The sequence below is a fragment of the Panthera uncia genome, chromosome C2 (assembly GCF_023721935.1).
Source record: "Panthera uncia isolate 11264 chromosome C2, Puncia_PCG_1.0, whole genome shotgun sequence".
In the NCBI taxonomy this organism is placed as follows: Eukaryota; Metazoa; Chordata; class Mammalia; order Carnivora; family Felidae; genus Panthera; species Panthera uncia.
This window is the reverse complement of record NC_064810.1, coordinates 59,517,659-59,531,366: the sequence shown is the minus strand read 5'-3', so window position 1 is coordinate 59,531,366 and position 13,708 is coordinate 59,517,659. Positions and strand designations below refer to the sequence as shown.

The 13,708-nt window shown below is 43.4% G+C and overlaps 1 protein-coding gene across 49 annotated transcripts in view; it reads left to right on the top strand.

Annotated features, from left to right (window-relative positions):
* Positions 1-13,708, top strand: part of ZBTB20 (zinc finger and BTB domain containing 20) — a 769,297-nt gene that overhangs the window by 709,490 nt on the left and 46,099 nt on the right. For 48 of the 49 annotated variants that reach the window (XM_049629359.1, XM_049629402.1, XM_049629403.1 and 45 more), the window contains 2 exons: positions 5,433-5,533; positions 13,200-13,363. In XM_049629359.1, coding sequence (XP_049485316.1) covers positions 13,353-13,363 — 11 coding nt within the window. In that variant the 5' untranslated portion in view covers positions 5,433-5,533; positions 13,200-13,352. The remainder of the gene's footprint in view (positions 1-5,432; positions 5,534-13,199; positions 13,364-13,708) is intronic. The other variant, XR_007457485.1, reaches the window with a different exon arrangement.

Below are 13,708 nucleotides of genomic sequence, written 5' to 3'. Positions count from 1 at the left end.
GTTAGTAAAGCTCATTGAATTTCTCAGAGGAAAGGTGTTATTTGAATTATTACCAGATAATTATTGTTAAAAATAACAATAATGTAAAAAATAGGAACTTTACATGTTAGAGGCATTATCATTTTAATTTCCAATGGGGTTAGTGGAGCCCTGGGGGATCGAGGAACAATTTTTTTTTTTTTTCATAATGTGCTCTACGCCAGAAACTCCTTGAATTCTGTCTAATGCCTGATGACCTGACAAACTGGCCCAGAATCAGAAGCCGGTCATGCCGTGTGTGCTGTTAGCCAAGTTATTCAGCTTGAACTGCTCCTTCGAAAACAGTAGGAAGGCAAGAGTCAGACATAAGACCTGTGGTACCCAGACCAGTGTCATCGGCATTACCTGGGAGTTTTCTAGAAATGCAGAATCACAGACTCAGTCCCAGACATGCTGAATCAGAAATCCTGAATGATTCATTTTTTCATTAGCGTTTGAGAAGGCCGATATAAGATGTTCTCATCTTCAAATAGAAAGGAGCTAGGAGGAAGCTCCATTTATTGATAGTTTCTGAAAGAGTTCCTCCACCTGAGGTCTGTGCTCCCGGTTTTTGTGTTTCCAGTGGCTCTGAATCATCATGGAAATAGCATAAGCCTCTTTCTTGTGCTGAGGTCACAGTGGGAACTAGAAATGCGTCCATGCTGTGTTGGAACAGTTGTATAATTAAAAAAAAATAATAATAACCCAGATTTAAAGTCAGAGGGATCGGGCTCATATCTGACCTTGAATTCTGACCTCACTATCCATGGCTTTCTAATCTTGGAGTGGTTACTTGAGCTCTCTTAGTCTCACTTTTCCTCATCTGTCAAATGGGCATGCTAATACCTTCAGCACAACATTGCTGTGGGGATTAAGTGAGGATGTATTTATGTGTAAAAATTCCCCATGCCATCCCTAACAAAAATGTAAACATCTAACAAATGGTAGCTATTATTGTTACTATTATCTTTTTTGTAAGCTTTGGTCACAAAGGCCCCGTCTGTCATTTTAGAATGCTTTGGCTTGATTTCCAAAGAATGGGAGGAGCCACAGTGAAATGAGACCTCCACAGAAAATTCCATGCAGTGATCTGCGGCAGTGTGTTACATAACGGCTCTTCTCTCCAAGGGCTTGCAAGACAGAGCTACAGAGACATCAACAACAATAAAACAGACTGGAGTGGAAATGACCCACTGTCTCCCCTGCCTCTGACACCATCAAGAACTTTGCCAGCTGGGTTCCAAGAGCAGATTCGTTATTACAGTGATGATGTAAGAGGCAGAGAGAACAGCTAGATTTCCAGATTCTGGGAAGAATGCATAGCCCCAGTAGCCTCTCAAGATGATCTTTTGCTAACTAATTTGGGTGTAAATTTTAAAAAATAAAAAATAAAATTTAAAAAAAGATGATCTTTTGACTTAAAATATGAGTACATTGGATATGGAAAGCCGTTGCATAGAATAAATATGAAACCTCATGAAGGCATTTTCACGGAGTGTTTTTTTTTTCAATGCTTTATTTATTTATTTATTTATTTTTTTTTTAATTTTTTTTTCAACGTTTTTATTTATTTTTGGGACAGAGAGAGACAGAGCATGAACGGGGGAGGGGCAGAGAGAGAGGGAGACACAGAATCGGAAACAGGCTCCAGGCTCCGAGCCATCAGCCCAGAGCCTGACGCGGGGCTCGAACTCACGGACCGCGAGATCGTGACCTGGCTGAAGTCGGACGCTTAACCGACTGCGCCACCCAGGCGCCCCAATGCTTTATTTATTTTTGAGAGAGACAAAGTGCAAGCAGGGAAGGGGCAGAGAGAGAGGAGAGAGGAAGACAGAATCCGAAGCAGGCTCCAGGCTCCGAGCTGTCAGCACAGAGCCCGATGCAGGGCTCGAACCCACGGACCATGAGATCATGACCTGAGCCAAAGTCTGACGCTTAACCGACTGAGCCACCGAGGTGCCCCTCGTGGAGTCTTTTTTAGAGCCTAACCACCCTCTAAGCAACAACATATACCACACTGTGCAGTAGTTCTGACTAATAGCCCCTTAGGTGTGTGGTGAGGCATGCAGGGAAGTAAGAAGGGGGATTAGGTGACAGGCTGCCAAAAAATGAAAGGAAGATTACAGCAGTGGGATGTGAGGCTAAGAAAGGGGAGTTTGAGTAAAGAACAGAAAGATTCTGTCTCCATTTAATTATAAAATGCACAACTTAAATCAAATGTTAGGCATATTTAAAATGTACACTTATCTAATTACACAATGAATTTGTATGCTTTCAGGTGATTTTTCATTGCAATGTACTAGACATATCAGTGAGTGATACCCTTTATCATTTTAATGTAGTTGCCAGGGGGAGAAAAGAGAAGGAAGCTATATCTGGTGAAGTGTTGATAACCTGTCTGGCCATAAGATGGTTTAGTAAGAACTATAGAGAGCTCTTGAGCCCAATTTGCTGTTTATGTGGCTACTGGGGTGTTGCTATTGAATGGATGTCTCGATTCATAGCATGGCTCCACCATACTGGCCAAAAAGAATATGATTAATAGTACCAAGGTTTTCCTCCAGTGAGTAACAATGAGTAAGTACTCACCTGAGAGAGGCAGATGAGGTCTTATAGCACTGTAGGCTACCATTTAAGAGCCCAGCTTTCCTGCCAAGTGAACACTACGGAGATTCCTGGAAAAGCCTGTTTTTTTTTCACCTAGGTGAACACTGTCATCCCCATGTGTTTACTGGGTGGAGATTTTCATCTTTGGGTGAGAGGAAAGGATTCTGGTTGAGGATGAGGATAAAAAGGAGATTAAGCAATTACTGTTTCTCCTATCATGAGAGGAAAGAAAGTTAGAACAGACCTGGGAGCACTCACCTATGCATTTCCACAAGTGTCGTGACACAAGGAGAGAAAAATAAGTGACAGTGTAAACAAATTTATAGGATAAATCCCACACAAAACTAGGTGGAAAAAGTACTGATGTGGATTGCATTATAGCAGGAATGCCAACAGCCTCTGGTTCCACAAGGTGAGAATTTAACCATAGAATTACTATGGCATGTTTTCACCAAGAACTTTAGCTGAGCCCACTGCTTTTCTAAAGCATGAGGAATTTCTTCATCCTGGTTTTCACCCTGAGTTTATCACCCCAGTGGTGTTTGCAATATTTTCATAATTGTCTCTGTGGATCATGTTAGAAAGGTTTGCTTCCTTGTTCTTTGAAATCCACCTCGTTTTTTTTTAACGTCATTTATCTATAAAAGGGTATTTATTATTTCAGTTTATTGAAGTGAACAAGTGAAACAAAATTCTTTGTATCTTGGAACCCAGTATATGCTTGCTGGCTGTGTACCCCATTAGCCCCTCACTCTCTCTGATCTGGTCACTGTCAACAGTCTTCTGGGCCTATTGGTGCCGAGAAAGCAGGGATAGATATTTAAAGATTCGTAACCTTTTCTATCAGTTATTGCTGCTCAACCAGGAACAGGGATGTGGCCTTGAGCAAGTAAGTTCCCTTAATCTCATCTGAAAAATGAGAGGTGATGAACTTTCATGTCTTTCCAATTCAGTCTCCATTCCATGAATCTAAGCAAGAATTTTGATTCCTTTTAACTTTGGTTCAGCAGACACCAGCCGAGCACAAGTCTGTGTGCAAGGCATTGCACACTACAGGGGCACACCAAGTAAAAACTGTCTCTACTTCCTAGGAGCTTATAGAGAAGGAGCCAAATTACATAAATAACAATCCGAGTCCGTAGAACGTGCAAAGGGAGTAGTGCAGAAAGTGCTTGAGGACTCAGGGCACTTTCCTTTGGGAAAGGCTTCATAAATGAGGTGGAATTTGGATGCAAAAGAACGGAACTTTGCTGCTGTGTAGGAGTAAAGGAGTAGAAATTAGACTGGGGCTATCTTGTAGAGGCCTTGAATACCAAACTGAGAAGTTTGAATTTAATCCACTAGGCAAAGAGCAAAGGAATAATATGTTTAGAACGGTACTGGAGGAAAATTAATGTGGTATTGGTGTGAAGGACTGGCTAGAGGTAAAAAGGACCTGGAGGAAGCAAAGCCATAGGGAGGCCCTGGCATGAGCCCAGGCTCAGGTGATAAAGGGACAAATAGGTGTTGGGATAGAAAGTAGGTGTTGATTTAGGAAGCACGGCCTCAGCACAAACCACATCTCTTGGCAGCTGATTGGATGTGAGAAGCAAAAGAAAAGGAGGCATTGAAGATGACTCCTCCATGGTAGGACCAAGTAACTGGGTGAAGAGGGTACCAATCGATGGCAGGAAATGGGAATATAGTTTGAGGGAAGGCAATGAATTCTGTTTTAAACTTTCTGAATTAGACGTGCCTGTGCTGTATTTGATGGAGGTGTGAGGTTAGTGGCCCTACCTTATTCATCTTTTCCCGGTGCCTGATAGATGCTAAGCAAACACGCATGAATGAATAGATGAATGAATGAATGAATAGATGAATGAATGAATGAATGAATGAACGAATGAACAAATGAGTGAATGAACCAATAACCAGAGGCTATTAAGAATGTGGACCTGGAGCTCTGTAGACAAGCAAGAACTAAAGATAGTCATGTGGGTGTTCGCTATGGAGAAGTAATTGTTGAGTTCATGGAGGGTGGGTGTAGGCAAAGCCTGAGAAGAGAATCTTAAGGAATAGGTACATTTAGGGAACAGGAGAAAGAAGACAAGCCAGCAAAGGAGGCAGAGGAGAGAACTGAGAGGTGGGAGGAAAGTCAGGATAATGCAGTGTTCCAGTGAGAAGGGAGGACAGTTTCGGGAATAAGGTGGTTGTCAGGGCTCCGTGTGGCCAAAGGGGCAAGACCTGGGGAAGGACCTCCGGTGTGAGGCTGGAGACAATCAGAGGTCAGTCCTGTAGCCCCTAAGGCTGAGAGCCACAGGTTAGAGGACACAGGAGACAGTGGAGGTTCCATATTATAGGGCGGAGTCACAGTAAGAGCTCAGACCTTGGCCAGGCCAGTGGTGGTTTTAGAACAGGTAAGAACTAGGCACCAAAGCAGGAGGGGCTACAGTGGAGTCAAGGACACCAGAAGAAGAGCTGGCTTGGCAAGGTTGAAGGACACCCCACCCTCCCCCATCTTCCAAGCAGGCTTGTATCTCCTCACCACAAAATCAACTCCATCTGCACAGACAGGGTGTGGTGGAAGATCCCAGACCACTCCGGCCGTCAGGTGGGCACCCTGAGAACGGACCCTGGGTGACATCCTCTTTTCTTCCTCTGCCTCCCCTGTCGTGCTGCTCTCTGGTGCAAACGTGCAGGCCCAGACTCTTACCTGAGTCCCATCAACGTGAATGATCTGTCTCCATCAACGTGAATGTCTCCATCAACGTGAATGATCACCATCACCTATCATTTAACAGCCTGTCTTTCTTTCTTGTCTGCTCTAGATGCAGCCGCTCTCTGTTCCCTGCCCCAATGAACATCTGCACTAGGCCCAAGCCTTGGAGTGATTTACCTGAAGAGTGACACCATTGATTTGGAAACTACTGTGAGTACACCCTGCCTCCAACAAAAGGCTTCTTAGTTCGCCCAGTTTAAAAAACAAACAAACAAAACTCACACAGTTGTAACTTTCATGCAGATGAAAGTTTAGATGGCTTCGTGTCTGGAACACAGTGAGGTCACCAGACTCAGTCGTGGGGTGCCTGCCACGCCCGCCCTGAGCAGCATCGTGCCCTCCTCACCAGAGGGCTGTGCTGAGCCAGACCCGGGCAGACCTTGCAGGGCCCGGTGCTCTTCTGCCTGGTCGTCTGCACCCCCACCCGAAGCGATGGTGGCTCCCGCGCCCCCTCTTTGCCTCTCGTCACCTTCTGTTGACTCTCACCGCAGCTTGTCATTTCATGCCACCCTGCTCAGATCCATGAGCCAGCTCTGTCGTCTGCATCTGCCTGTTGTCCGAGTTGCATGCCGGCACTGAGCTGTTGCTTCCTTGCTCCTTTAGGAGGCCAACGCTCTCCCTGTGGACTCTGGGCTCCTCAGCCACGTCTCGCAGCCATTGCTTCCAGCTCAACCTTGCCTTCTGGATGCATGGCTGTGTGAGTGTGATTTAGTTTCCTCTGCGTCAGCCATTGATGTAGGAGAAGTACAGCCCTTACAAGGCAAGGTGCAGAAATAAGTTGGGGTGGGAGATATGATGCCTCCAGGAAAACACTTAGTTTGGTATCAAGTATTCATTAACCGATGCTAAAAGTAACAGATGAATATATGCTTTTTTTTTTCCTGGAAAAGCCAGAAATTTAAATTATTTAGAGGCTATGCCTGCAAAATAGCTTAATTATACATTTTAGGACAAAACCTCGTTCTAGTTGTGTTTTCGAGCTTTCCTGTATGGTATGAGGCAGGTAATGGGATGGTGTTTTACAGACATCTCTGTTACTGGAAAACACTAACCCTGGGAGACTAACATCCCTCTTAGGCTTTCAGGTAGGATTTTCACATTCCTATTTTCTACATCTTTAGCTATTCTGGCATAAATCATACCCAAAAGGATAAAGCTGGTGTTTTTGTTTTGTTTTGTTTTGTTTTTTTGCATTGCTTTTCACCTTTAATGCTTTCAGTCACCTGGATGGTGATTGGTGGTAGTGGCTGTGTAGGTGACAGGCAGGCTTGCCTGGACAGCACAGACATGGGGACCATCAGAGTGATCTGCAGTACTCCTGGGGACCAAAGATATGACGAAGAGCAAAAATAGTTTCTTCAGGGGCTGCTGGTAGCTCAGTTGGTGGAGCATCTGACTCTTGACCTCAGCACAGGTTCTGATCTGAGGGTTGTGAGTCCCCGCTGTGCTGGGCATGAAGCCTACTTAAAAAAAAAAAAAATTCTTTATATCCAGGCAAGGAACTTACTTGTATGAACACCTTCATTCATCCTTAAGTTTTAGTGCAAGGAGTGCCTTAGAAATTCCCACATCTGGATGGTCTTCTGGGTTTTTCTGCATCCCAGCATAACTATGCTGGTGCCAGTGGCACAGCTGTGCTAGGGTATAGCTGGGATTCCCAGGTTCTGTATCCTTTGGGAGAAGGAAGAGTCTTTACCACTCCTACCTTCCTGCAGAGAACTGTGATCCAGACCCGGAAATCAGGACTTACAGTGTCCTGAAAAACACAGGGAGGTCCACAAGTGAGCATCCGTTTCTGCCCTAGGAAGCATTTTACCTGTGTGGCAACACCTGCTTTCATGCTTTACAGGTCCTACCAGGGACATATTGGGCTGTAACTTTTGCAGGCTCTGCTTTTCAGAAACTCGGCTCTCTCATATATAAAGAAGAAACAGCAATAAAACTTACATACTTGCTAGGTACCAAACCACTAAGGTGAATAAAGTATAAAAATGTGGACTAATTACAAAAATATGCCCTTCAGTGGGTTGACAGTACCCTGGGCCAGTCTCAAGGCTTGGGGGTGAGTACAGAGGGCACAAGTGTTAGATTTGAAAACCTGCCCACTCCCATACCACCTGCACAGCCACGCTCAGCAGCCCTGCCTACTTATCTGGATTGTTATGATAATTAAGTGAGATAATATGTGTATAATGTCTGACACATCGGAAGTGAATATATTTACTTGACCAGCTAAAATTCACTGGGCATTTACTATGTTGCAGACACAGCTCTAAGGACTAGAGATGTGGCAGCAAACAAACCAAAAATCCCCACTCTCAAGGAGCCCGCATTCTGCAAGGTATTGATTTGTCCAGCCCCCTAACTGCAGTTCTGACTAGACTAAATGCCACACCTTCCTGGCCCCTTCCATTTAAGTTTAAAGCTGAGAGTAACAGCTTTCCCCCGCTGCTAGCCTGGTGGTGCTTCACCATCCCTCGAACGCCCCTTTACCTCCTCTGCACCTCAGTATACAGTCCTTATAGTAAACCCTCTCCGGCTAAAACCTTTGAGTGTGCCAGCTGTTTCTTGCCAGGATCCTGACTGACACAGCGAGGGAGAAATACGCTGAAAAACATTATAAATCAGCCTTGCCACGAAGGTTGAAAAAATCAAGAGAATAAAATGTTTTCATTATGAAAGCATCTTAAATTGACCTGGGAACATTAGACAGAGTAGTAAAGGGATAAGTTGTAAGTAGACATGATAAGTGAGAATCCCAGGGGTTTACCTCAGTGCATGGACCATAGTGCTCAGGTTTGATAGACTTCCATGGTCCAGGTGCAGCTTGCTTAACCCTCAACTTCAAAAGGAGCTTTTGGTATAGGAGCAGCAATGACAGACAGGTGAACAGAAAGACAGTGTCAGGAGGGTAATACAGTAAGATCAAAGTGTTGAAGGGGAGATTGCTTATCCTAGCATTCTTTCCATCTTTGCTACAATTACAGTCCATTGTCCCTGCCCGAGTCCAGACATTAAAAAAGATTACTAAGATAAAGGAAGTGCCTTCTTATAGCTGAGACGATGAAAACCATAGAACTGATGCTCTCAGAGCTACCATCATTGGGCACTGACCATGTGCCATCACTCTGCCAATCACTTGACATGAATGATCTCATTTAATCCTCACATCAGCCCAAGGAGGTAGGTATTATTACTCCATTGTTTCCACTGAGGCCCAGAGAAACACAGTAATTTGCCTAGGGCACATAGCTACTTGATGGTAGGACTGTGTTCCTCTCCTCTTCCCCCCTCCCCGAATACTCTCTTGATCTTTTCCAATGGTTTTGGGGGAAAGAGAATAAGGAAATGGTTACCATTCCCCCCCAAAATTGAGGGGAAAGCATCATTGGTCTAAATTGTCATGATTCAATGACTGAGTAATTATTTATCAAAAGGAGATTCTGACTAATTCTTTCCTATCCATCCAGGCTGATAAGTGGAAGGCATGTTAATGTGCAGGAGAGGGTGGGAGCCCAGTGAAGAGAGAAAATTGGGAGAGGGAGATGGAAGAGAGCACTCGCCTCTCAACAGCCCCAGGAGCCTGATAAGAGCTCACACGGATAAAATATTTATTTTCCATATGTTGCAGAAAGCACTGCCATCACTGTATGTGTGCAATATGTGCAAAGAAGTATGAAATATATACATCAAATGCCACCGATCTGGTTAATTTCCACGCGTTTAACATGCCTAATACCTACCATCTCATCAATATGTTTCAATGCATATTTCTTTCCACACGCAATATGTCTAGTAAGGAAAGAGCCAGCATCATCCACAACCTTACTCATTGCTATGTTTCAGCCCAAAGCTTGTTGCCAGGGCCGGCACAATGAGAGTTAAAAACCAGCCACCAGTCACCTTAAAATGCCTTTCCAGTTCTTGAAGCAGCCCTTTTTCTTGTAAGAGAAATGTATGCAGTGGGGAGATGAAAATGTTTTTGTTCTCTTTGGACAATTGGGAGATATTCAGTGAGAATGTCAGAACTGACCGTTGAAAGGCAGGTGCCTCCAGCCACACTTTTTTTTTTTTTTTTTTTTTGAATGCAGAGCTCTACCAGTGTGGCGGGAGGAAGTGCACAATGATTGGTCTGTTTCTCTGTGGAAGTGTTCAGGGTACACCCAGTTTTGCTTTGCATATATTTACGAAACATCTGCCCTTTTCTTGTTCTTAAATCCTTCCCCCTCACCATCCCCCTTTCCCCTTTCTCCCGGTTTCTTTCTTTGTTGTTGTTGGCTTGTCTAACTTTTTCATTGGAGCTTTCATTTTCCGGTTGAGGGGCGACTTCATCAGAGTGTATAATTTTAACATTGAGGGAGGGAGGAAGGGAGGGAGAGAGGGAAGAGAGAGAGAGGGAGAGAGAGAGAGAGAATGAGAACTGAAAAGAAAGAAAGAGGCTGAGCGGACAGAGCTTGGCAAACCAACCTTTGGCATGGTGACTGGGAAGAAGGTTCTGGTCTGGTAGGGAGTTTGCCTCTCTGACATGCTGCCCCAAGTCTCCTGTGTGCTGCTGCCCTCTAAAGGCTCCAAGGAATAATGCAGAGCCACAGAGGCTTGGACAGAGTTACCCTCAGATGTGCCATGTTTATATAATTCTTTTTACACAACCAAAGAAGGTATTTTCGATTAATTACTACAGGACTTGCTCTTTCCTCCTTAATAAACTACGAACTGAAAAAATGGGGTCAAAATAACAGCACCTGTGCGTATCTAGACACAGCCTGCTGCTACGTTTCAGTGTGTCTCAGCTCCAGGGAAAGGAGTCCAACAGAACTATTAGAGAGGGTGAGGAGGGAAATCAGTTGCTTCTAAGGACAGTGAGTGGCTCTCTGTTATCTGTGAAGTTGGGAAAAGCCCAGTGGTATAAGGATAAGCAAATGAGGGAGTGAACCAAAAGGTTGAATTTTCAATATTTTCATTTGTAGAGGTGGCTTTCAATGCCCCTGTACTATGAATGTTCTCTGAGTGTGATCCTTGAGACAACAAACAAGAGGGTGTGGTGCAAAATGTCAGGTAGGAAGCAGGATCAAATCTAGGGAAGGAAGCAAGGGCATTTATATGAAGTACAATACCATTTTTGCAGCATTAAAAATGAAAGAGTGACATTGGTTGTGTGGTCATGTACACATGTTTGAAAGAGGGCTTTCTCAACTGCCTGAAACACACATCCAAAACTAGCATCGCCTTTGTCTATAAGCGTCAGAAATAAATATTTTTTCTGTGCAGCGATATCTGTCATTAGTATTTCATCCTGATATTTAAATGACTCAGGAAGACCAAGCTCGCTTCGGGGAGCGAAATTGTCCTCTTCTTATCCAATGCCCTTCATGGATTCAAAGGAAAAGCAGCCAGTCAATGTAGATTTCACTGCTGCATAAAGTGTAGGAAACTTAATTGGGATTTAGACGAGGACTATTCTCAAAATATACTACATCTCAATTCCGCTTCATTCCATCAACAAACAAATACTGAATGACAGCTTTGTCTAAGCTACTCTGATGAACAGTACACACTAGAGAGCAAACTCTGGGAAGGTAGCAACCACGCTCGTTGCATCCCCTAACCTATGCAGGCACACCATAGGCACATGATATTTATAAGATGACTATGTGAATAGAGGAATAGTGGGAGGGAAGGAAGAAGGAAGGAAAGGATGAACACAGAGGATTTAAAAATCACTAAGACATTTCCCTCAGAGAGTTTACAGTCTCATAGGAGCGATGACCACATAAATAATTATCATTGAAACAAAAATTTAGTGAGTAAAATAGGGAAAAGTAAAAAATTTTTGGAATTTCAGAAAAAGGTGGGAGGGAGTTGAATCTCAAAGAGAGAGAGAAAGAGATTCTATCTGGTAGAGGGGGGAATCAAGACAGTTAAAAGATAAATACAATTTCAACAGAGTTGAAGGGAAATAACTTGAAGAAAGATGTAGAGCCAAGGATGTTCAGATTCCCAAAGATGTTCTACAAATAATAAAAAAACTTGAAAGTCCTGGGCACCCGGGTGACTCAGTAGGTTAAGTGACCAACTCTTGATTTCAGCTCAGGTCATAATCTCACGGTTCATGAGATTGAGCCCCGCATCGGGCTCTGCACTGACAGTGTGGAGCCTGCTTAGGGTTCTCTCTCTCCTCTCTCTCTGCCCTTCCCCCTGCTCATGCACACACACTCTCCCACTCTCTAAATAAATAAATAAACAGAGAAGAAAAGAAAAGAAAGAAAAGAAAAGAAAAGAAAAGAAGAGAAAAGAAAAGAAAGGAAAAAAGAAAAGAAAAGAAAAACAAAAAGAAAAGAAACTTGAAAGTCCTGTATGGCCAACATGTAGGACATGTGAGCTAAACTAGAGCATGTATAGAACTCATGTGGGGTGTCAGGCTAACCTGGTTATCTCAGAGGGGTCAAGGAGGATGGAGAGCCAATAAAAATTAACAGCAGTGTAAATAAAAGTGTTACGATGATAGCGGTGGAAATGGAAAGGAAACGTGGATGCGAAAAATATGAAGGAAGCAGTATTCTCAGGTATGGACGAATTGGCTTTAAGGCAGAGGAAGGTGTTTTTAACCTAAGGTTTCTAACCTGATGACAAACCTGGTGACAGACAACACTGATGGAAATGGGACCTTAGAGGAGGCACTAGCTTTCGATGATTAAAAAAAGGTGAGACTTTGATCTTGGATACTTTCTTAAACTGAACCCCAGAAAGTAGTCCTTGGATGTGCATGTAGACACTCAAGTCTTGGGGATTGATTCCATAGTCACCCATCCAAGAAACAGTTGGTAAAGCATTGCAATTTGTTGCTTCTCTTATTGGCTTCCTCCATACTGAAAAATATGTCTGAAAACTTCCCCTGTCTTTTCATCTTTACCATGCCATCTCTGCCTCCTGCCCTCTGAAAAAGCAGATTTGATTTCACAACCTGTTGGACGAGAAACACAGCATGCTAATCATAACACCATATTCTGCGAGGGCAGATTTTAACTACCCGGTACAACAAATTTCGATACAAAATATTCTGTATGACAAGTCCATTGCCAGGCTTATAGAAACAAGAAAGACATGGAAGCAAAGCTACTTACAACAAATTCTGTTGCACACATAATCTTGTACCGAAAAATTAAATCAAATAATTTCTCTGGTCACCAATCAAATAATGATAGAAAAAAGGCACGGAGTCATGGAAATTGGAGGGCATGTTCAGGGTATGACTAAGAATGCAGAGTGCCTAGGGCCTAGGGCACATGCAGTATAAGTTAAGTATTTCTGTGTTTATATCAGTTTCATCATCCTGGGGAGAGGACACCAGAGCCAACCACTACCTGACGTCTTTTACTTCCTTTTCCTGACCCCAAATCGCAATTAGCAACAATTACTTTCTAATTCCTTTTACCCATCTCTTCACGCCCCAAATTCACAGTCGCACTCCCACACTCCACGGTCATGATGTACCAAATCAACAAACAAAGGGAATGTTAAGCTTTGGATGAGCAAAGAGTTGGAAGAGAGGATCTCCATGTGACACATTACCGCTTTACCTGCTAGCAGCTAAGCTCATCTTTTCACTTTTCATTTGCTACTTTAACAAAAACCTCCATCACTACCCTTTCATCTCTACAGCCTGCAAATTTAGATTGTGATTTGAAATTATGTGTTCATCTGAAGTAAATCTAATAACAGCAAGAAAGTTGAATATTCCTTAATGTATTCCGTGAATAGAAACTTGAAGCTGGAAGGAACATTTAAGGCCTTCTAATCCAAGCCCTTTATTTTACAGATGAGGAAACTGAAGCCCAGAGAGGTGAAGTGAGGTGCCCAAGGCCACACAGCAAGTTAGAGGCACAGCTAGTACCATAGCTCAAGTCTCCTGACTCCCAGTCCAGTGCTCCTCCCATTACTCCACGGGTCCTGTCTCTAAGCTTCCTGACAAATGCTAGAACGGTAAACCTCCACTAGTATTTTTCAGACCATGTTAAAACTCTTAAGGGGGAAAAAAGGATGCTTTCTTGGATAATGTCAGCCATACGTAGCTCAATCTGTCTAAAGTTCTGGGACAGGGTCTTTTTATGCAGCCAACAGAGTCCAAATGTGGTGCTGTTTGCTTGGCCCATATGCTTTCATGTGTTCCCAGTTAGGCCATTACTGGAGGGAAAAAAACAAGAATCAGCTTGTTTTAAAACAAGGGACATACTGGACTCCCTCCCATCCCCCCTCAGAAAAAAAAAAATCAAGTTATCTTTAACAGATTCTAAAAATGCCTTTTCCCAAATATGCAGTCAGTTCCTT